Consider the following 23,248-nt stretch of genomic DNA (forward strand, 5'->3'; position numbering starts at 1 on the left):
CAGTGCCATCCTAATGCATGATGGGTATGCCTGATTCTCCCTCGCTGGTTTAGATGTAGGTCACGGGCTTGACAACGCCCCTTGACAACGCAGTGGGAATGCCAGCTGTGTTCATGTTCTGAAGGCCTGTGTGTGGGACTGTACCTGAGTTGTTCTGTGTTTAACAACACAAGTCAGCTGTATCCAGGGCTTGTATAGTGGTCAGTACTGTACCGTGTCCCTTCACCTCAGATGACATTGAGGGCACTACAGCTGCCACAGTGTTTGATCACCTACCAAGAAGTCTCTAGAAACACTACTCACATGTCTCTCCTTCACGTCTTCTTACCTCTCTGTCTTGTCATCCTCCTCTATCTCTCTCTCTTTCTCTCTCTCTCTCTCTCTCTCTCTCTCTCTCTCTCTCTCTCTCTCTCTCTCTCTCTCTCTCAATCTCTCAATCTCTCTCTGTGTCTCTCTCTGTCTCTCTCTTTCTGTCTCTCTCTCCATCTCTCTCTCTCCGTCTCTCTTTCTCTCTCTCTGTCTCTCTCTCTGTGTCTCTCTTTCTGTCTCTCTCTCTTTCTCTCTCTCCGTCTCTCTCTCCGTCTCTCTCTCTCCGTCTCTCTCTCTCTATCTCTCTCTCTTTCTCTCTCTCCACGTCTCTCTCTACGTCTCTCTCTACGTCTCTCTCTCTCTCTCCTTCTCTCTCTCTCTCTCTCTCTCTCCGTCTCTCTCTCTCCATCTCTCTCTCTCCGTCTCTCTCTCTCCGTCTCTCTCTCTCTTTCTCTCTCTCTCTCTGTCTCTCTCTCTCTCCGTCTCTCTCTGCCAAGAGCAATGAAAGCTCTGGCTGGGAGTGTGTGTGTGTGTGTGTTCACCCTGCGTATAGAGCCAGGGTGTTTGTGACAGGTTGCTGACAGCCTTACAGACGTTTTCACAGATTGGACGAGACATTGCCGCCGCGACCTGACAGTGTGTGTGTGTGTGTCTGGAATGAGTGTGTCTGGTGTGTGTGACCGGACAGGCGTGTGAGGAGGTGTCAGGAAGCACTCTGGGAATTATCTGGATGGGAACGTCAGCAGCATTGATTTTATATTCCTGTTCAGTGTGTGTGTGTGTGTGTGTGTGTGTGTGTGTGTGTGTGTCTGTGTGTGTGTGTGTGTGTGTGTGTGTGTGTGTGTGTGTCTGTGTGTGTGTGAATGTGTGTGTGTGTGTGTGTGTGTGTGTGTGTGTGTGTGTGTGTGTGTGTGTGTGTGTGTGTGTGTGTGTGTGTGTGTGTGTGTGTCTGTGTGTGTGTGTGTGTGTGTGTGTGTCTGTGTGTGTGTGTGTGTGTCTGTGTGTGTGTGTCTGTGTGTGTGTGTCTGTGTGTGTGTGTCTGTGTGTGTGTGTGTGTGTGTGTGTGTGTCTGTGTGTGTGTGTCTGTGTGTGTGTCTGTGTGTGTGTGTGTGTGTGTGTCTGTGTGTGTGTGTCTGTGTGTGTGTGTCTGTGTGTGTGTGTGTCTGTGTGTGTGTGTGTGTGTGTGTGTGTGTGTGTGTGTGTGTGTGTGTGTGTGTCTGTGTGTGTGTGTCTGTGTGTGTGTGTCTGTGTGTGTGTGTCTGTGTGTGTGTGTGTGTGTGTGTGTCTGTGTGTGTGTCTGTGTGTGTGTGTGTGTGTGTGTGTCTGTGTGTGTGTGTCTGTGTGTGTGTCTGTGTGTGTGTCTGTGTGTGTGTGTGTCTGTGTGTGTGTGTGTGTCTGTGTGTGTGTCTGTGTGTGTGTCTGTGTGTGTGTGTGTCTGTGTGTGTGTGTGTGTGTCTGTGTGTGTGTGGGTGTTGCTGGAGCGGCACAGCACAGAGCACGGCCTGTGGGAGAGAGGAGACAGGGTCACACACACACACTCGTTCCACTCCTCGCCCCCGCAGCAGACAGCGACACACTTGCCAATGAGACACTCACGCCAGCACATCGATGCTCTCACACACCAATACATGGTATCAAACACACACACTTTGTGTCTGTCACACACACACACACACACACACACACTCAGGCATTGTTTTCCATCATCAGTATTGTTTGACACCCAAACATTCTGTACATGGTCCTCTCTGGCCCTCCAACACTAACATGGACCAGCGGGCCCAAAGCAATATTCATCTACAGCTGAGAACAACACACACACACACTCTCTCTCTCTCTCTCTCTCTCTCTCTCTCTCTCTCTCTTTCTCACTCTCACTCTCACACACACACACACACACACACACGAGCAGCAGTTCCACTACAGGGCTGAGAGACGTCCACAGCTGTGGTGACCTCCACACTATAAGACCGTTGTGAGATCCTTTTCCATCGTTCTGTTTCCTCTCCCACGGAGGGTCTGAGTTGTGACTGTCCCTCCCTGACACGGTGTCCTGGTTTACAGTCCCCACTGGGACTAATAGTGTCCCCATTCAGAAACACCCTAGTCATTACCTCATCCTCTCCAGTGTCTGTATGGACCTGGTAGATACCACTATAGTCATCCATCTCACCTCATCCTCTCCAGTGTCTGTATGGACCTGGTAGATACCACTATAGTCATCCATCTCACCTCATCCTCTCCAGTGTCTGTATGGACCTGGTAGATACCACTATAGTCATCCATCTCACCTCATCCCCTCCAGTGTCTGTATGGACCTGGTAGATACCACTATAGTCATCCATCTCCCCTCATCCCCTCCAGTGTCTGTATGGACCTGATAGATACCACTATAGTCATCCATCTCACCTCATCCCCTCCAGTGTCTGTATGGACCTGATAGATACCACTATAGTCATCCATCTCACCTCATCCCCTCCAGTGTCTGTATGGACCTGGTAGATACCACTATAGTCATCCATCTCACCTCATCCCCTCCAGTGTCCATATGGACCTGGTAGATACCACTATAGTCATCCATCTCACCTCATCCCCTCCAGTGTCTGTATGGACCTGATAGATACCACTATAGTCATCCATCTCACCTCATCCCCTCCAGTGTCCATATGGACCTGGTAGATACCACTATAGTCATCCATCTCACCTCATCCCCTCCAGTGTCTGTATGGACCTGATAGATACCACTATAGTCATCCATCTCACCTCATCCCCTCCAGTGTCTGTATAGACCTGGTAGATACCACTTTAGTCATCCATCTCACCTCATCCCCTCCAGTGTCTGTATGGCCCTGGTAGATACCACTATAGTCATCCATCTCACCTCATCCCCTCCAGTGTCTGTATGGACCTGGTAGATACCACTATAGTCATCCATCTCACCTCATCCCCTCCAGTGTCTGTATGGACCTGGTAGATACCACTATAGTCCTCCATCTCACCTCATCCCCTCCAGTGTCCGTATGGACCTGGTAGATACCACTATAGTCATCCATCTCACCTCATCCCCTCCAGTGTCTGTATGGCCCTGGTAGATACCACTATAGTCATCCATCTCACCTCATCCCCTCCAGTGTCTGTATGGACCTGGTAGATACCACTATAGTCATCCATCTCACCTCATCCCCTCCAGTGTCCGTATGGACCTGGTAGATACCACTATAGTCATCCATCTCACCTCATCCCCTCCAGTGTCCGTATGGACCTGGTAGATACCACTAGTTTCTAGTGTCCTCGACTAATAGTCGTGTTAGTTAATGGTTATTTTAATGTTTATTTATTTTACCACAGCTGTCTTTTTGTTTATGTTTACTCATTAGGTGACACGCATGCTGGCACACACACACACACACACACACACACACACACACACTGGCTCGTCTCTCAGTCCTCCCCCGCGGGCAACATGGTGCTGGCGGTTTCCGTGGAAACCTGTCCAGCCCTGTCATTGGTTCAGCCCCAACCCTAGACATCTAAATATCTGAGTAAAGGTTTTAACCTTTCTGATCTCCCCATCCCGGATCCGGGTTCGTGAATACAGACTCAAGCTCATTACCATAACGCAACGTTAACTATTCATGAAAATCGCAAATGAAATGAAATAAATATGCTAGCTCTCAAGCTTAGCCTTTTGTTAACAACACTGTCATCTCAGATTTTCAAAATATGCTTCTCAACCATTGCAAAACAAGCATTTGTGTAACAGTATTGATGGCTAACGTAGCATTTAGCATTAGCATTCAGCTGGCAACATTTACACAAAAAAACAGAAAAGCATTCAAAAAAATCATTTACCTTTGAAGAACTTCAGATGTTTTCAATGAGGAGACTCTCAGATAGCAAATGTTCAGTTTTTCCTGAAAGATTATTTGTTTAGGACAAATCGCTCCGTTTTCTGCGTCACGTTTAGCTATGAAAAAACCCCTGTATCCAGGATTGTGTAAATCTATCAGCAAGCTCATTAGCATAACACAACGTTAACTATTTATGAAAATCGCAAATGAAATGAAATAAATATGCCATCTCTCAAGCTTAGCCTTTTGTAAACAACACTGTCATCTCAGATTTTCAAAATATGCTTCTCAACCATAGGAAAACAATCATTTGTGTAAAAGTAGCTAGCTAGAGTTAGCATTTCGCGTTAGCATTTAGCGTTAGCATTAGCGTTAGCATCCAGCACGCAACATTAACAAAAACATAAAAGCCTTCAAATAAAATCATTTACCTTTGAAGAACTTCTGATGTTTTCAATGAGGATACTCTCAGTTAGATAGCAGATGCTCAGTTTTTCCAAAAAGATTCCTTGTGTATTAGAAATAGCTCCGTTTTATACATCACATTTGGCTACCAAAAAAAATCCATAAATTCAGTCCTCAAAACGCAAACTTTTTTCCAAATTAACTCCATAATATCGACTGAAAACATGGCAAACGTTGTTTAGAATCAATCCTCAAGGTGTTTTTCACATATCTCTTCATTGATACATCGTTCTTGGAAACATGCTTTCTCTCCTGAATCCCAGGAGAAAATGCCTGCACCTGAAGATTACGCACAAATTTAGACAAAGGACACCGGGCGGACCTCTGGAAAATGTAGTCTCTTATGGCCAATCTTCCAATGATATGCCTACAAATACGTCACAATGCTGCTAAGACCTTGGGCGAACGACAGAAAGTGTAGGCTCATTCCTTGCGCAATCACAGCCATATAAGGAGAGAATGGAAAACAGAGCTTCAGAAATTCTGCTAATTCCTGGGTGATGCATCATCTTGGTTTCGCCTGTAGAATGAGTTCTGGGGCACTTACAGACAAAATCTTTGCAGATTCTGAAACTTCAGAGTGTTTTCTTTCCAAAACTGTCAAGAATATGCATAGTCGAGCATCTTTTCGTGACAAAATATCGCGCTTAAAACGGGAACGTTTTTTATCCAAAAATGAAATAGCGCCCCTAGAGCTCTAAGAGGTTAAGTGTTATATCTAATAACATCCCAATGACATTCAGAGACTGGTCTGGTTGGATGGATAACATTCAGAGACTGGTCTGGTTGGATGGATAACATTCAGAGACTGGTCTGGTTGGATGGATAACATTCAGAGACTGGTCTGGTTGGATGGAAACATTCAGACACTGGTCTGAGTAGAAAGGCCAGACCAGAGACTTTAGAGACCAAGGGGAAGATAGTTTGGCCTGACTGTGTTGAGGCCAGACAGAGGAAGCTGTATTCTGTCTGATTGACCTGACTGACCTGACTGATCTATCGGACTGACCTGACTGATCTATATGACTGATCTATCTGACTGACCTGACTGATCTACCCGACTGACCTGACTGATTTTTCTGACTGACCTGACTGATCTATCTGACTGACCTGACTGATCTATCTGACTGACCTGACTGATCTATCTGACTGACTGATCTATCTTACTGACCTGACTGATCTATCTGACTGACCTGACTGATCTATATGACTGATCTAGCTGACTGACCTGACTGATCTACCCGACTGACCTGACTGATCTTTCTGACTGACCTGACTGATCTACCTGACTGACCTGACTGATCTACCTGACTGACCTGACTGATCTATATGACTGATCTATATGATTGACCTAGCTGATCTATCTGACTGACCTGACTGACCTGACTTCTCTATATGATTTACCTAGTTGATCAATCTGACTGACCCGACTGACTTGACTGATCTACCTGACTGACTTGACTGATATATCTGACTGATCTGGCTGACCTGACTGATCTATCTGACTGATCTATCTGACTGATCTATATGACTGATCTGGCTGACCTGACTGATCTATCTGACTGACCTGACTGATCTATATGACTGATCTGGCTGATCTATCTGACTGATCTATATGGTTGACCTGACTGAAATATCTGACTGATCTATCTGACTGATCTATCTGGCTGACCTGACTGATCTATCTGACTGACCTGACTGACCTGACTGACCTGACTGACCTGACTGATCTACCCGACTGACCTGACTGACCTGACGGATCTACCTGACTGACCTGACTGACCTCACGGATATACCTGACTGACCTGACGGATCTACCTGACTGACCCGACTGACCTGACTGATCTACCCGACTGACCTGACTGACCTGACGGATCTACCTGACTGACCTGACTGATCTATATGACTGATCTATATGATCGACCTAGCTGATCTATCTGACTGACCTGACTGACCTGACTTCTCTATATAATTTACCTAGCTGATCTATCTGACTGACCCGACTGACTTGATTGATCTACCTGACTGACTTGACTGATATATCTGACTGATCTGGCTGACCTGACTGATCTATCTGACTGACCTGACTGATCTATCTGACTGATCTATATGACCAATCTGACTGACCTGACTGATCTATCTGACTGATCTATATGATTGACCTGGCTGAAATATCTGGCTGACCTGACTGATCTACCTGACTGACCTGACTGATCTATCTGACTGATCTATATGGTTGACCTGACTGAAATATCTGACTGATCTATCTGACTGATCTATCTGGCTGACCTGACTGATCTATCTGACTGACATATCTGACTGACCTGACTGATCTACCTGACTGACCTGACTGACCTGACGGATCTACCTGACTGACCTGACTGACCTGACTGATCTACCCGACTGACCTGACTCACCTGACGGATCTACCTGACTGACCTGACTGACCTGACGGATCTACCCGACTGACCTGACGGATCTACCTGACTGACCCGACTGACCTGACTGATCTACCCGACTGATCTGCCTGACCTGACGGATATACCTGACTGACCTGACTGATCTATCTGACTGATCTATATGATTGACCTGGTTGAAATATCTGACTGACCTGACTGATCTATCTGCCTGATCTATCTGGCTGACCAAACTGATCTATCTGACTGACCTGACTGATCTATCTGCCTGATCTATCTGACTGACCTGACTGATCTGCCTGACTGACCTGACTGACCTGACTGATCTACCCGACTGACCTGACTGACGGATCTACCTGACTGACCTGACTGACCTGACGGATCTACCTGACTGACCTGATGGATCTACCTGACTGACCCGACTGACCTGACTGATCTACCCGACTGACCTGACTGATCTTTCTGACTGACCTGACTGATCTTTCTGACTGACCTGACTGATCTTTCTGGCTGACCTGACTGATCTTTCTGACTGACCTGACTGACTATATGATTGACCTAGCTGATCTATCTGACTGACCCGACTGACCTGACTGACCTGACTGATCTTTCTGACTGACCTGACTGACTATATGATTGACCTAGCTGATCTATCTGACTGACCCGACTGACCTGACTGATCTACCCGACTGACCTGACTGACCTGACGGATCTACCTGACTGACCTGACTGATCTATATGACTGATCTATATGATTGACCTAGCTGATCTATCTGACTGACCTGACTGACCTGACTTCTCTATATAATTTACCTAGCTGATCTATCTGACTGACCCGACTGACTTGATTGATCTACCTGACTGACTTGACTGATATATCTGACTGATCTGGCTGACCTGACTGATCTATCTGACTGACCTGACTGATCTATCTGACTGATCTATATGATTGACCTGGCTGAAATATCTGGCTGACCTGACTGATCTACCTGACTGATCTATCTGACTGATCTATATGGTTGACCTGACTGAAATATCTGACTGATCTATCTGACTGATCTATCTGGCTGACCTGACTGATCTATCTGACTGACATATCTGACTGACCTGACTGATCTACCTGACTGACCTGACTGACCTGACGGATCTACCTGACTGACCTGACTGACCTGACTGATCTACCCGACTGACCTGACTCACCTGACGGATCTACCTGACTGACCTGACTGACCTGACGGATCTACCCGACTGACCTGACGGATCTACCTGACTGACCCGACTGACCTGACTGATCTACCCGACTGATCTGCCTGACCTGACGGATATACCTGACTGACCTGACTGATCTATCTGACTGATCTATATGATTGACCTGGCTGAAATATCTGACTGACCTGACTGATCTATCTGCCTGATCTATCTGGCTGACCAAACTGATCTATCTGACTGACCTGACTGATCTATCTGCCTGATCTATCTGACTGACCTGACTGATCTACCTGACTGACCTGACTGACCTGACTGATCTACCCGACTGACCTGACTGACGGATCTACCTGACTGACCTGACTGACCTGACGGATCTACCTGACTGACCTGATGGATCTACCTGACTGACCTGACTGACCTGACTGATCTACCCGACTGACCTGACTGACGGATCTACCTGACTGACCTGACTGACCTGACTGACTATATGATTGACCTAGTTGATCTATCTGACTGACCCGACTGACCTGACTGACCTGACTGATCTTTCTGACTGACCTGACTGACTATATGATTGACCTAGCTGATCTATCTGACTGACCCGACTGACCTGACTGACCTGACTGATCTACCGACTGACCTGACTGACCTGACTGATCTACCTGACTGACCTGACTGACCTATCTGACTGACCTGCCTGATCTTTCTGACTGACCTGACTGACTATATGATTGACCTAGCTGATCTATCTGACTGACCTGACTGACCTTACTGATCTACCCAACTGACCTGACTGACCTGACTGATCTACCTGACTGACCTGACTGATCTACCTGACTGACCTAACTGATCTGTCTGACTGATCTACCAGACTGACCTGGCTGAAATATCTGACTGACCTGACTGATCTTTCTGACTGACCTGACTTATCTGTCTGACCTGACTGATCTACCAGACTGACCTGACGGATCTGTGGTGTAGCTGTATTCCCAGCTCCATATCTAAAAGGCTGTCTCTCTCTCTCTCTCTCTTCTCTCACCCCTCCATATCTAAAAGGCTGTCTCTCTCTCTCTTCTCTCACCCCTCCATATCTAAGAGGCTGTCTCTCTCTCTCTCTCTTCTCTCACCCCTCCATATCTAAGAGGCTGTCTCTCTCTCTCTCTCTCTCTCTCTCTTCTCTCACCCCTCCATATCTAAGAGGCTGTCTCTCTCTCTCTCTTCTCTCACCCCTCCATATCTAAGAGGCTGTCTCTCTCTCTCTCTCTCTTCTCTCACCCCTCCATGCCCTTGTCTGCAGTAGTCATAGCAGTACTACCACTTTTATTCTAGACATTACTGTGGACTGATTCACCCTGTCCTCCAGACTGACTCCGTTCACTGTGAGGGGAAATTGACTTAATGATTTCACATTAGACTGACCAGTTCAGTTTAAACTAAAGCCTGTAGTGTCTAAACTTAGTTCCCTGCTCAGGGCCAGTAGACATTAATGGGACTTGAATAAATGGGATGGAGTATGTGGAGACACGCTTAGATGCTTAGACAGGCAGATTTATGTGGAGTACATACAGACACACACACACACACACACACACACACACACACACACACACACACACACACACATACACACACACACACACACACACACACACACACACACACACACACACACACACACACACACACACACACACACACACACACACACAGACACACACAGACACACACACACATTAGAGACCGTAGTCATTTTCCCCAGTCCTTTTCTCTTCAGTGCGTGTCCCAGCCCTGGTCTGATGTCACAGGGTTAGCTGAGGTTGTGGCAGCATGTGGAACACACTCAACAGTGCTGGGACTGTCACTAAGTCCTCCATGACACGGCCCTGTCCCCTAGCCAGCCTCTTGGTCTGGGACTGGACACCACAGACAGCTAACCCTGAGGGCCCAAGACATGGGACATTAACCAGCCCAAGTCAGCTTAGCCAGCTTCTTCTCTGTCCCCTAGACAGCCCCCTAACCACCCAGCCTCTTCTCTGCACCTTAGACAGCCCCCTAACCAGCCCCATACACCCAGCCTCTTCCTCTCCTACTGGGCCTTGACGTCACAGACAGCTAACCTCTGGGAAGGCAGGGGAGGGGGAGGGTAGCCAGCTCAGCTGGGTCTTACGTGTGTACCCCTTGTTCTCACCCCTCACCCCCTCTATTCCCCCTGTATTCCCCCTCTAATTCCCCCTCTATACCCCCTCTATTCCCCCTCTAATTCCCCCTCTATACCCCCTCTATTCCCCCTCTAATTCCCCCTCTATACCCCCTCTATTCCCCCTCTATTCCCCCTATACCCCCTCTATTCCCCCTCTATTCCCCCTCTATACCCCCTCTATACCCCCTCTATTCCCCCTATATTCCCCCTATATACCCCCTCTATACCCCCTCTATTCCCCCTCTATACCCCCTCGATTAACCCCTCTATACCCCCTCTATTCCCTCATCACCTCTCCCATGATTAGAGCAGGTGCCTGGCTGTCGTGAGCTGTGTGTGTGTCTCCGTTCAACCCCACCTTAGCACGGTTTGTATCTGTTGGGTTTGGGCGTGGCCTGTGGGCGTGGCCTGTGGGCATGGCTTGCATGGAACTGAAATTAGGAGAAGAAAGAGAAACATACATAAAGTTGGAGGCGTGGCCCTCCCTGTCCTCAGGTCAGTGTTGTAGGCGTGGCCCTCCTGTCCTCAGGTCAGTGTTGGAAGCGTGGCCCTCCCTGTCCTCAGGTCAGTGTTGGAGGCGTGGCTCTCCCTGTCCTCAGGTCAGTGTTGGAGGCGTGGCTCTCCCTGTCCTCAGGTCAGTGTTGGAGGCGTGGCCCTCCCTGTCCTCAGGTCAGTGTTGGAGGCGTGGCACTCCCTGTCCTCAGGTCAGTGTTGGAGGCGTGGCTCTCCCTGTCCTCAGGCCAGTGTTGGAGGCATGGCCCTCCCTGTCCTCAGGTCAGTGTTGGAGGCCTTAGAGCTGCTTCCAACTAACACAGAGGAGGGAGGTAGGACAGGTCTGAGAACAGCTGTATAGGGCTTAGGCCTCAGGGCCAGAGGGAGGCAGGACAGACTTGAGAACAGCTGTATAGGGCTCAGGCCTCAGGGCAAAATCCAAACTCGCGTGATGTCGCACTACCAGTGACCATGCACTCTTATTGTGACCTCTAACCACTGACCTCTGACCCCTGCCCTCTGTCCAGGCCCAGAATGCCATGCTGGAGGCCCAGGCCAACACGGAGCTGTCAGAACGCATCGTTACTCTGGAACAGGAAGTGACTCGGCACAGAGAGGATTCTGGGAAGGCCCAGGTGGAGGTGGACCGATTGCTGGAGATCCTCAGAGAGATGGAGAATGAGAAAAACGACAAGGACAAGAAAATCAATGAACTGGAGAAGTAAGAGTGTGTGTTCTCTACAATAATATATAACCCCTGTCTGTCTGTCTGTCTGTCTGTCTGTCTGTCTGTCTGTCTGTCTGTCTGTCTGTCTGTCTATATTTATCTGGCTTTCTGTCTGTCTGTCTGTCTATCTATCTATCTATCTATCTATCTATCTATCTGGCTTTCTGTCTCTGTCTGTCTGTCTATCTATCTATCTTGCTTTCTGTTTGCCTGTCTGTCTATCTATCTATCTGGCTTTCTGTTTGCCTGTCTGTCTGTCTGTCTGTCTGTCTGTCTGTCTGTCTGTCTGTCTGTCTGTCTGTCTGTCTGTCTGTCTGTCTGTCTGTCTGTCTGTCTGTCTGTCTGTCTGTCTGTCTGTCTGTCTGTCTGTCTGTCTGTCTATCTATCTATCTATCTATCTATCTATCTATCTATCTATCTGGCTTTCTGTCTGCCTGCCTGCCTGTCTGTCTGTCTGTCTGTCTGTCTGTCTGTCTGTCTGTCTCCCTGTGTTCCAGTATGTATGTTCATCTATTGTGTTCTTTGTAAACTCTTACGGTTCCTCCATCTCAGTCCTTCACCCCTGTCTGTTTTAACTACTGGCAGTACTGTAGACGTGTGTCCTCATGCTATAGTGCTCTTTGTGTGTGTGTGTGTGTGTGTGTGTGTGTGTGTGTGTGTGTGTGTGTGTACATTTACGTGTACGTGTCTGTGTACCATTATGTCTGTATCCGCCTGGCTCTCAGACGGCCGGCCCTGCTGGCCCCCTCTCGCTCCCACCTGTGGCGTTCCCATGAGCCTCAGCAGGTGTCGACCTCTGTGACCTCTGGCTCTCAGCCAATGGGAGGGCTAGTTTCGGACTGTCATGGTCACAATCACTCCAGCGTTATAAATCACCTAAACACTCCCCTATACTCCATTATAAATCACCTAAACACCCCCATATACTCCATTATAAATCACCTAAACACTCCCCTATACTCCATTATAAATCACCTAAACACTCCCCTATACTCCATTATAAACTGGGTGGTTCGAGCCCTGAATGCTGATTGGCTGACAGCCATGGAATATCAGACCGTATACTACGGGTATGACAACATTTTTATTTTTACTGCTCTAATTACGTTGGTAACCAGTTTATAATATCAATAAGGCACCTCGGGGGTTTGTGGTACATGGCCAATATACCACGGCTAAGGGCTGTTTCCAGGCACTCCGCGTTGTGTCGTGACTAAGAACAGCCATTAGCCGTGGTGTATTGGCCATATAGCACAGCTCCTCGTGCCTCATTGCTTCATTCTAGCACCATGCACAGTAATTCACCTAAGGGTTTACTCTAAGGGTTTACTCTAAGGGTTTACTCTAAGGGTTTACTCCTAAGGGTTTACTCCTAAGGGTTTACTCTAAGGGTTTACTCTAAGGGTTTACTCTAAGGGTTTACTCTAAGGGTTTACTCCTAAGGGTTTACTCTAAGGGTTTACTCTAAGGGTTTACTCCTAAGGGTTTACTCTAAGGGTTTACTCTAAGGGTTTACTCTAAGGGTTTACTCCTAAGGGTTTACTCTAAGGGTTTACTCTAAGGGTTTACTCCTAAGGGTTTACTCTAAGGGTTTACTCTAAGGGTTTACTCTAAGGGTTTACTCTAAGGGTTTACTCTAAGGGTTTACTCCTAAGGGTTTACTCTAAGGGTTTACTCTAAGGGTTTACGCTAAGGGTTTACTCTAAGGGTTTACTCTAAGGGTTTACTCCTAAGGGTTTACTCTAAGGGTTTACTCTAAGGGTTTACTCTAAGGGTTTACTCTAAGGGTTTACTCTTGGCCCCTGAAGCCAGATTAGCCAACCCCTCACACGTTCACTACACCTCCTACTCGGCTCCATTGTTTTAGTGCCTTGATGATGCTTTTCCCCTGGTGGTATAGTGAGTTACAGCTTATGGTAATGGAGGCTGTTGTGTACGGTGGCCTGTAGGGATCATGTTGTCTGTGGAGTGTAGATGTGGGTGGAACTCCTGGTACTCTGATCAATGTGTATCAGCACCTCTTTATTCAACACAGCTCTCACACAGCCTCCACCCCACTTAGCATGCAGGAGAGACTGACTATTCAACACAGCCTCCACCCCACTTAGCATGCAGGAGAGACTGACTATTCAACACAGCCTCCACCCACTTAGCATGCAGGAGAGACTGACTATTCAACACAGCCTCCACCCCACTTAGCATGCAGGAGAGACTGACTATTCAACACAGCCTCCACCCCACTTAGCATGCAGGAGAGACTGACTATTCAACACAGCCTCCACCCCACTTAGCATGCAGGAGAGACTGACTATTCAACACAGCCTCCACCCCACTTAGCATGCAGGAGAGACTGACTATTCAACACAGCCTCCACCCCACTTAGCATGCAGGAGAGACTGACTATTCAACACAGCCTCCACCCCACTTAGCATGCAGGAGAGACTGACTATTCAACACAGCCTCCACCCCACTTAGCATGCAGGAGAGACTGACTATTCAACACAGCCTCCACCCCACTTAGCATGCAGGAGAGACTGACTATTCAACACAGCCTCCACCCCACTTAGCATGCAGGAGAGGCTGACTATTCAACACAGCCTCCACCCCACTTAGCATGCAGGAGAGGCTGACTATTCAACACAGCCTCCACCCCATTTAGCATGCAGGAGAGGCTGACTGGCAAGGGCACAATTGTTGTGCCTGTCTGTCTGCATGTCTGTTTAATTTCCTAGTCTGAGTTTGTGTCTGTATATACAACTGTCTGAGTGTGTATGTCTTTGAGTATGTGTCTGTGTGTGTCTCTCTCTGTGTGTGTGTGTGCATCTGTCTCTATAACTGTCTGTGTGTGTGTATCTCTGTGTGTATCTCTGTGTGTGTCTCTGTGTCTGTGTGTGTCTGTCTCTATAACTGTGTGTGTGTGTGTGTGTGTGTGTGTGTGTGTGTGTGTGTGTGCGTGTGTGCGTGTGTGCGTGTGTATCTCTGTGTGTGTGTGTGTGTGCGTGTGTATCTCTGTGTGTGTCTCTCTGTGTCTGTGTGTGTCTGTCTCTATAACTGTGTGTGTGTGTGTGTGTGTGTGTGTGTGTGTGTGTGTGTGTGTGTGTGTGTGTGTGTGTGTGTGTGTGTGTGTGTGTGTGTCTGTGTCTGTGTGTCTGTATATACAGCTGTCTGAGTGTGTTTTAGTCCACGTGGACTAATTGGTGATAATTAATTACTTTAGGATTTCTTCCATCTCTGTCTCTGTATAAATACATCAAATAATGAATAATGCAGCACTTCAAAACAGCCTTGATGCTGTGTGTGTGTGTGTGTGTGTGTGTGTGTGTGTGTGTGTGTGTGTGTGTGTGTGTGTGTGCGTGTGTGCGTGTGTGTGTGTGTGTGTTAGCGTGCGTGTGCGTGTCTGTGTCTGTGTCTGTGTCTGTGTCTGTGTCTGTGTCTGTGTCTGTGTCTGTGTCTGTGTGTGTGTGTGTGTGTGTGTGTGTGTGTGCGTGTGTGTGTGTGTTGTGTGTGTCATTAGGGGGTGTGAACTGACGTCTGGAACTAAATCTGAACGAGCCGAGCTTTTCCTCTGGGCCATTAATGCAGGCACTTTGTCTGCCTCCCAAATGGCTCCCTATTCCCTACCTAGTGCACTACTTTCAACCAGAATCCTACCTAGTGCACTACTTTCAACCAGAATCCTACGTAGTGCTCTACTTTCAACCAGAATCCTACGTAGTGCACTACTTTCAACCAGAATCCTACATAGTGCACTACTTTCAATCAGAATCCTACATAGTGCACTACTTTCAACCAGAATCCTACGTAGTGCACTACTTTCAATCAGAATCCTACATAGTGCACTACTTTCAACCAGAATCCTACATAGTGCACTACTTTCAACCAGAACCCTACGTAGTGCACTACTTTCAACCAGAATCCTACGTAGTGCACTACTTTCAACCAGAACCCTACATAGTGCACTACTTTCAATCAGAATCCTACATAGTGCACTACTTTCAACCAGAATCCTACATAGTGCACTACTTTCAACAAGAATCCTACGTAGTGCACTACTTTCAACCAGAACCCTACGTAGTGCACTACTTTCAACCAGAATCCTACGTAGTGCACTACTTTCAACCAGAACCATACATAGTGCACTACTTTCAACCAGAATCCTACATAGTGCACTACTTTCAACCAGAATCCTACGTAGTGCACTACTTTCAATCAGAATCCATAGCACTATATAGGGACAAAGGTGTCACCTGAGATGCATGACTGACCCCAGATCTCTGTAGCCTTACTGGGTCCTGCTTTCACACCAGACAGACAGACACCCTGCCTCCCTCTCTACAATGAACAGCTAAATCACATGACAAGTTGTGTTTAGCTGCACCTGCTCTGTTCTGTGCCAAGAGTCAGCGGAACATGTAGGATGTGGTTCCAGGTGTGTTAGGGGGAGGAGGGGGTGTGTGAGGGGGGGGGGGGGGGGGGGGAGGCTATTGAACAGCATGAGTGGGTCTCTGGCTGTGCTGCTCTCCCTCTCTCATTAAAAACATTAGGAGGCATCCACTCTCTCTCTCGCTCTCTTTCTCTCTCTCTGTCTCTCTCTCAGCTGTGTGTGTGTGTGTGTGCCTGCATGTTTTCCGGAAGCTTCCACTGGAGAGGATAGTGGGGGGTGAGGGCGCTCTCTCACCCCTTTGACCCCGGGCAGAAACCAGTGGGCACGTCAGCCAGGCCCCCTGCAGTATGTCTCTGTCAGAACCATGCTCACAACTGACGGCTGCTTGGCACAGTCACAACATCACGCAAGCATTCACACACACACATTCTGCTCCCTGCCAACCAACAGTGGTGGCTTCTGGCCAGAGCAGGGCAGGAGAGCACAGAGAGGGGCAGAGGTCGGGTACGTGACTGCTATACTAAGAGAAGAGAGGGAAACTGGTCGAGGAAGAGAGAAGTTAGAGAGTGTGGAACAGGAGAGGAGAAAGAGAAGTGACTTGGTGGAGGAAAAACTGTCTGTTATCTCCTTCACCAGCCTGTCTGTTACCTCCTTCACCAGCCTGTCTGTTACCTCCTTCACCAGCCTGTCTGTTACCTCCTTCACCAGCCTGTCTGTTACCTCCTTCACCAGCCTGTCTGTTACCTCCTTCACCAGCCTGTCTGTTACCTCCTTCACCAGCCTGTCTGTTACCTCCTTCACCAGCCTCTCTGTTACCTCCTTCACCAGCCTGTCTGTTACCTCCTTCACCAGCCTGTCTGTTACCTCCTTCACCAGCCTGTCTGTTACCTCCTTCACCAGCCTGTCTGTTATCTCCTTCACCAGCCTGTCTGTTATCTCCTTCACCAGCCTGTCTGTTACCTCCTTCACCGGCCTGTCTGTTACCTCCTTCACCAGCCTGTCTGTTATCTCCTTCACCAGCCTGTCTGTTACCTCCTTCACCAGCCTGTCTGTTATCTCCTTCACCAGCCTGTCTGTTATCTCCTTCACCAGCCTGTCTGTTACCTCCTTCACCAGCCTGTCTGTTACCTCCTTCACCAGCCTGTCTGTTACCTCCTTCACCAGCCTGTCTGTTACCTCCTTCACCGGCCTGTCTGTTACCTCGTTCACCAGCCTGTCTGTTACCTCCTTCACCAGCCTGTCTGTTACCTCCTTCACCAGCCTGTCTGTTACCTCTTTCACCAGCCTGTCTGTTACCTCCTTCACCAGCCTGTCTGTTACCTCCTTCACCAGCCTGTCTGTTACCTCCTTCACCAGCCTGTCTGTTATCTCCTTCACCAGCCTTTCTGTTACCTCCTTCACCAGCCTGTCTGTTACCTCCTTCACCAGCCTGTCTGTTACCTCCTTCACCAGCCTGTCTGTTACCTCCTTCACCAGCCTCTCTGTTACCTCCTTCACCAGCCTGTCTGTTACCTCCTTCACCAGCCTGTCTGTTACCTCCTTCACCAGCCTGTCTGTTACCTCCTTCACCAGCCTGTCTGTTACCTCCTTCACCAGCCTGTCTGTTACCTCCTTCACCAGCCTGTCTGTTATCTCCTTCACCAGCCTGTCTGTTACTTCCTTCACCAGCCTGTCTGTTACCTCCTTCACCAGCCTGTCTGTTACCTCCTTCACCAGCCTGTCTGTTACCTCCTTCACCAGCCTGTCTGTTACCTCTTTCACCAGCCTGTCTGTTACCTCCTTCACCAGCCTGTCTGTTACCTCCTTCACCAGCCTGTCTGTTACCTCCTTCACCAGCCTGTCTGTTACCTCCTTCACCAGCCTGTCTGTTATCTCCTTCACCAGCCTGTCTGTTACCTCTTTCACCAGCCTGTCTGTTACCTCCTTCACCAGCCTGTCTGTTATCTCCTTCACCAGCCTGTCTGTTACCTCCTTCACCAGCCTGTCTGTTACCTCCTTCACCAGCCTGTCTGTTACCTCCTTCACCAGCCTGTCTGTTACCTCCTTCACCAGCCTGTCTGTTACCTCCTTCACCAGCCTGTCTGTTACCTCCTTCACCAGCCTGTCTGTTACCTCCTTCACCAGCCTCTCTGTTACCTCCTTCACCAGCCTGTCTGTTACCTCCTTCACCAGCCTGTCTGTTACCTCCTTCACCAGCCTGTCTGTTACCTCCTTCACCAGCCTGTCTGTTACCTCCTTCACCAGCCTGTCTGTTACCTCCTTCACCAGCCTGTCTGTTATCTCCTTCACCAGCCTGTCTGTTACTTCCTTCACCAGCCTGTCTGTTACCTCCTTCACCAGCCTGTCTGTTACCTCCTTCACCAGCCTGTCTGTTACCTCCTTCACCAGCCTGTCTGTTACCTCTTTCACCAGCCTGTCTGTTACCTCCTTCACCAGCCTGTCTGTTACCTCCTTCACCAGCCTGTCTGTTACCTCCTTCACCAGCCTGTCTGTTACCTCCTTCACCAGCCTGTCTGTTATCTCCTTCACCAGCCTGTCTGTTACCTCTTTCACCAGCCTGTCTGTTACCTCCTTCACCAGCCTGTCTGTTATCTCCTTCACCAGCCTGTCTGTTACCTCCTTCACCAGCCTGTCTGTTACCTCCTTCACCAGCCTGTCTGTTACCTCCTTCACCAACCTGTATGTTACCTCCTTCACCAGCCTGTCTGTTACCTCCTTCACCAGCCTGTCTGTTACCTCCTTCACCAGCCTGTCTGTTACCTCCTTCACCAACCTGTCTGTTACCTCCTTCACCAGCCTGTCTGTTACCTCCTTCACCAGCCTGTCTGTTATCTCCTTCACCAGCCTGTCTGTTATCTCCTTCACCAGCCTGTCTGTTACCTCCTTCACCAGCCTGTCTGTTACCTCCTTCACCAGCCTGTCTGTTACCTCCTTCACCAGCCTGTCTGTTACCTCCTTCACCAGCCTGTCTGTTATCTCCTTCACCAGCCTGTCTGTTACCTCCTTCACCAGCCTGTCTGTTACCTCCTTCACCAGCCTGTCTGTTACCTCCTTCACCAGCCTGTCTGTTACCTCCTTCACCAGCCTGTCTGTTACCTCCTTCACCAGCCTGTCTGTTACCTCCTTCACCAGCCTGTCTGTTATCTCCTTCACCAGCCTGTCTGTTACCTCCTTCACCAGCCTGTCTGTTATCTCCTTCACCAGCCTGTCTGTTACCTCCTTCACCAGCCTGTCTGTTACCTCCTTCACCAGCCTGTCTGTTACCTCCTTCACCAGCCTGTCTGTTACCTCCTTCACCAGCCTGTCTGTTATCTCCTTCACCAACCTGTCTGTTACCTCCTTCACCAGCCTGTCTGTTACCTCCTTCACCATCCTGTCTGTTACCTCCTTCACCATCCTGTCTGTTACCTCCTTCACCAGCCTGTCTGTTACCTCCTTCACCAGCCTATCTGTTATCTCCTTCACCAGCCTGTCTGTTACCTCCTTCACCAGCCTGTCTGTTACCTCCTTCACCAGCCTGTCTGTTACCTCCTTCACCAGCAAGTCTGTTCTATTCCAGTTCTATTCCATATGTTGTATATTTCTAGACACCTGTCAGTTTGGGCCAGAATGAAGCCATCACCATGTTCTCCCACCTCTCTACATCAGGTCCAGAAGGACATCTGAAAGCCATTGACAGAGACAGAGACACACTGAATCCCTGTCTCTACATCAGGTCCAGAAGGACATCTGACAGCCATTGACAGAGACAGGGACACACTGAATCCCTGTCTCTACATCAGGTCAAGAAGGACATCTGATAGCCATTGACAGAGACAGAGACACACTGAATCCCTGTCTCTACATCAGGTCCAGAAGGACATCTGACAGCCATTGACCGAGACAGAGACAGAGACACACTGAGGGAGGGAGGGAGGGGGGGAGGGAGGGAGAGGGAGGGAGGGAGGGAGGGAGGGAGGGAGGGAGAGGGAGGGAGGGAGGTAGAGGGAGGGAGGGAGGGAGGGAGGGAGGGAGAGGGCGAGGGAGCGAGAGAGGGAGTGAGAGAGGGAGGGGGAGGGAGGGAGGGAGAGAGGGAGGGAGAGAGGGAGAGGGAGGGAGGGAGGGATAGAGGGAGGGAGAGGGAGGGAGAGAGGGAGAGGGAGGGAGAAAGAGAGAGAGAGAGAGGGAGGGAGGGAGGGAAATGGAGAAGGAGACTAAATGTGATGCGTGGTGTCCGTTCAAAGCTAGAGTATGAAGTCTAGTGTTTGTAACAGAAACAGGAGGAATTGTGGGTTATTTTTAAAAAGCTGCTCACATCTGTCTCTGGCTCACATGGCTCAGAGGAGAACCCCGAGGCAACATAGATTCTAACCAGACAGGTGAAATCAATCCATGTGGAACCTCACTGCTGCCCCCGTCAGGTGAAACTAAGTGTCGGTCTGCTGTTCAATGCTGTCTGTCTGTCTGTCTGTCTGTCTGTCTGTCTGTCTGTCTGTCTGTCTGTCTGTCTGGCTGGCTGTCTGTCTGTCTGTCTGTCTGTCTATCTTCCGGTCTGTCTGTCTGTCTGTCTGTCTGTCTGTCTGTCTGTCTGTCTGTCTGTCTGTCTGTCTGTCTGTCTGTCTGTCTGTCTCATCCTTTTTCACTTCCTCTCTCTCTCTTCTTCTCTCTTTCTATCTAGTCTTTGTGCTCTAAATGCTGATGTCCCGTCTGTAGCACGTCACAGTAGAACTCCAAGTAGAACCTCTTTTAGAATGTTAGTTCCTGCCTACTAACCAAGCTCTCTGTGTGTGTTTTCTCTCCTCGCCTCCCTCCTTCTCTCTCTCATGTTCTCTCCTCGCCTCCCTCCTTCTCTCTCTCTCATGTTCTCTCCTCGCCTCCCTCCTTCTCTCTCTCTCATGTTCTCTCCTCGCCTCCCTCCTTCTCTCTCTCATGTTCTCGCCTCCCTCCTTCTCTCTCTCTCATGTTCTCTCCTCGCCTCCCTCCTTCTCTCCCTCTCATGTTCTCTCCTCGCCTCCCTCCTTCTCTCTCTCTCATGTTCTCTCCTTCTCTTCTATATGTGCCCTGGAACGCTGCTCTCTTCTCTACAGTTTTGCTTCAAGGTCAGTATTGCTTATCTGTCCCCTTTCCTTCCATTTCTCCTCTGACCTGCTGTTGTTGTGAAAATGGGCTGGATGGTTCTGGTGGGATACAGAGGATCTCCACTACGGCCTATTTATTGCCTTTACCTCCCTTATCTTACCTTATTTGCACACACTGTATATAGCCTTTCTACTGTATTATTGACTGTATGTTTGTTTATTCCATGTGTGACTCTGTGTTGTTGTTTGTGTCGAACTGCTGTGCTTTATCTTGGCCAGGTAGCAGTTGTAAATGAGAACTTGTTCTCAACTAGCCGAACTGGTTAAATAAAAGGTGAAATAAAAAATATATTTAAAAAATCCTCAACAACATCATCGTAGAGATAATCAACCGTACATGTCACCGTTTTATAATGATAACCAGGGGAAAACCTGAAGACCAACAGGAAGAGATCTATCCCTCTTCTTCACTATCTCAGCTGGTTATTATATTATTACCTCAGCTGGTTATTATATTATTATCTCAGCTGGTTATTATATTATTACGTCAGCTGGTTATTATATTATTACCTCAGCTGGTTATTATATTATTACCTCAGCTGGTTATTATATTATTATCTCAGCTGGTTATTATATTATTACCTCAGCTGGTTATTATATTATTACCTCAGCTGGTTATTATATTATTATCTCAGCTGGTTATTATATTATTACCTCAGCTGGTTATTATATTATTACCTCAGCTGGTTATTATATTATTACCTCAGGTGGTTATTATATTATTACCTCAGCTGGTTATTATATTATTACCTCAGCTGGTTATTATATTATTACCTCAGGTGGTTATTATATTATTACCTCAGGTGGTTATTATATTATTACCTCAGCTACCTCAGCTGGTTATTATAGTATTACCTCAGCTGGTTATTATATTATTACCTCAGCTACCTCAGCTGGTTATTATATTATTACCTCAGCTGGTTATTATATTATTACCTCAGCTGGTTATTATATTATTACCTCAGCTGGTTATTATATTATTACCTCAGGTGGTTATTATATTATTACCTCAGGTGGTTATTATATTATTACCTCAGCTACCTCAGCTGGTTATTATAGTATTACCTCAGCTGGTTATTATATTATTACCTCAGCTACCTCAGCTGGTTATTATATTATTACCTCAGCTGGTTATTATATTATTACCTCAGCTGGTTATTATATTATTACCGTAGCTGGTTATTATAGTATTACCTCAGCTGGTTATTATATTATTACCTCAGATGGTTATTATATTATTACCGTAGCTGGTTATTATAGTATTACCTCAGCTGGTTATTATATTATTACCTCAGCTGGTTATTATTATTGTTATCTCAGCTGGTTATTATTATTGTTATCTTATTATCTTAGCTGGCTATGAGATTATTACCTCAGCTGGTTATTTTATTATTACCGTAGCTGGTTATTATAGTATTACCTCAGCTGGTTATTATATTATTACCTCAGCTGGTTATTATATTATTACCTCAGCTGGTTATTATATTATTACCTCAGCTGGTTATTATAGTATTATCTCAGCTAGTTATTATAGTATTACCTCAGCTGGTTATTATATTATTACCTCAGCTGGTTATTATATTATTATCTCAGCTGGTTATTATATTATTACCTCAGCTGGTTATTATATTATTACCTCAGCTGGTTATTATATTATTACCTCAGCTGGTTATTATATTATTATCTCAGCTGGTTATTATATTATTACCTCAGCTGGTTATTATATTATTACCTCAGCTGGTTATTATATTATTACCTCAGCTGGTTATTATATTATTACCTCAGCTGGTTATTATATTATTACCTCAGCTGGTTATTATAGTATTATCTCAGCTAGTTATTATAGTATTACCTCAGCTGGTTATTATATTATTACCTCAGCCGGTTATTATATTATTATCTCAGCTGGTTATTATATTATTACCTCAGCTGGTTATTATATTATTACCTCAGCTGGTTATTATATTATTACCTCAGCTGGTTATTATATTATTATCTCAGCTGGTTATTATATTATTACCTCAGCTGGTTATTATATTATTACCTCAGCTGGATATTATATTCTTACCTCAGCTGG

At 47.3% G+C, this 23,248-nt stretch overlaps 1 protein-coding gene across 7 annotated transcripts in view; it reads left to right on the forward strand.

Moving 5' to 3' along the window:
- The window catches only part of LOC110517131 (ELKS/Rab6-interacting/CAST family member 1), a 278,426-nt gene that overhangs the window by 166,348 nt on the left and 88,830 nt on the right, over positions 1–23,248 (forward strand). For 4 of the 7 annotated variants that reach the window (XM_036945331.1, XM_036945335.1, XM_036945333.1 and 1 more), the window contains 2 exons: positions 11,471–11,664; positions 21,121–21,132. In XM_036945331.1, coding sequence (XP_036801226.1) covers positions 11,471–11,664; positions 21,121–21,132 — 206 coding nt within the window. The remainder of the gene's footprint in view (positions 1–11,470; positions 11,665–21,120; positions 21,133–23,248) is intronic. The other 3 variants (XM_036945332.1, XM_036945334.1, XM_036945337.1) reach the window with 1 other exon arrangement.

Source organism: Oncorhynchus mykiss, chromosome 15 (assembly GCF_013265735.2).
Source record: "Oncorhynchus mykiss isolate Arlee chromosome 15, USDA_OmykA_1.1, whole genome shotgun sequence".
Lineage (NCBI taxonomy): Eukaryota > Metazoa > Chordata > Actinopteri > Salmoniformes > Salmonidae > Oncorhynchus > Oncorhynchus mykiss.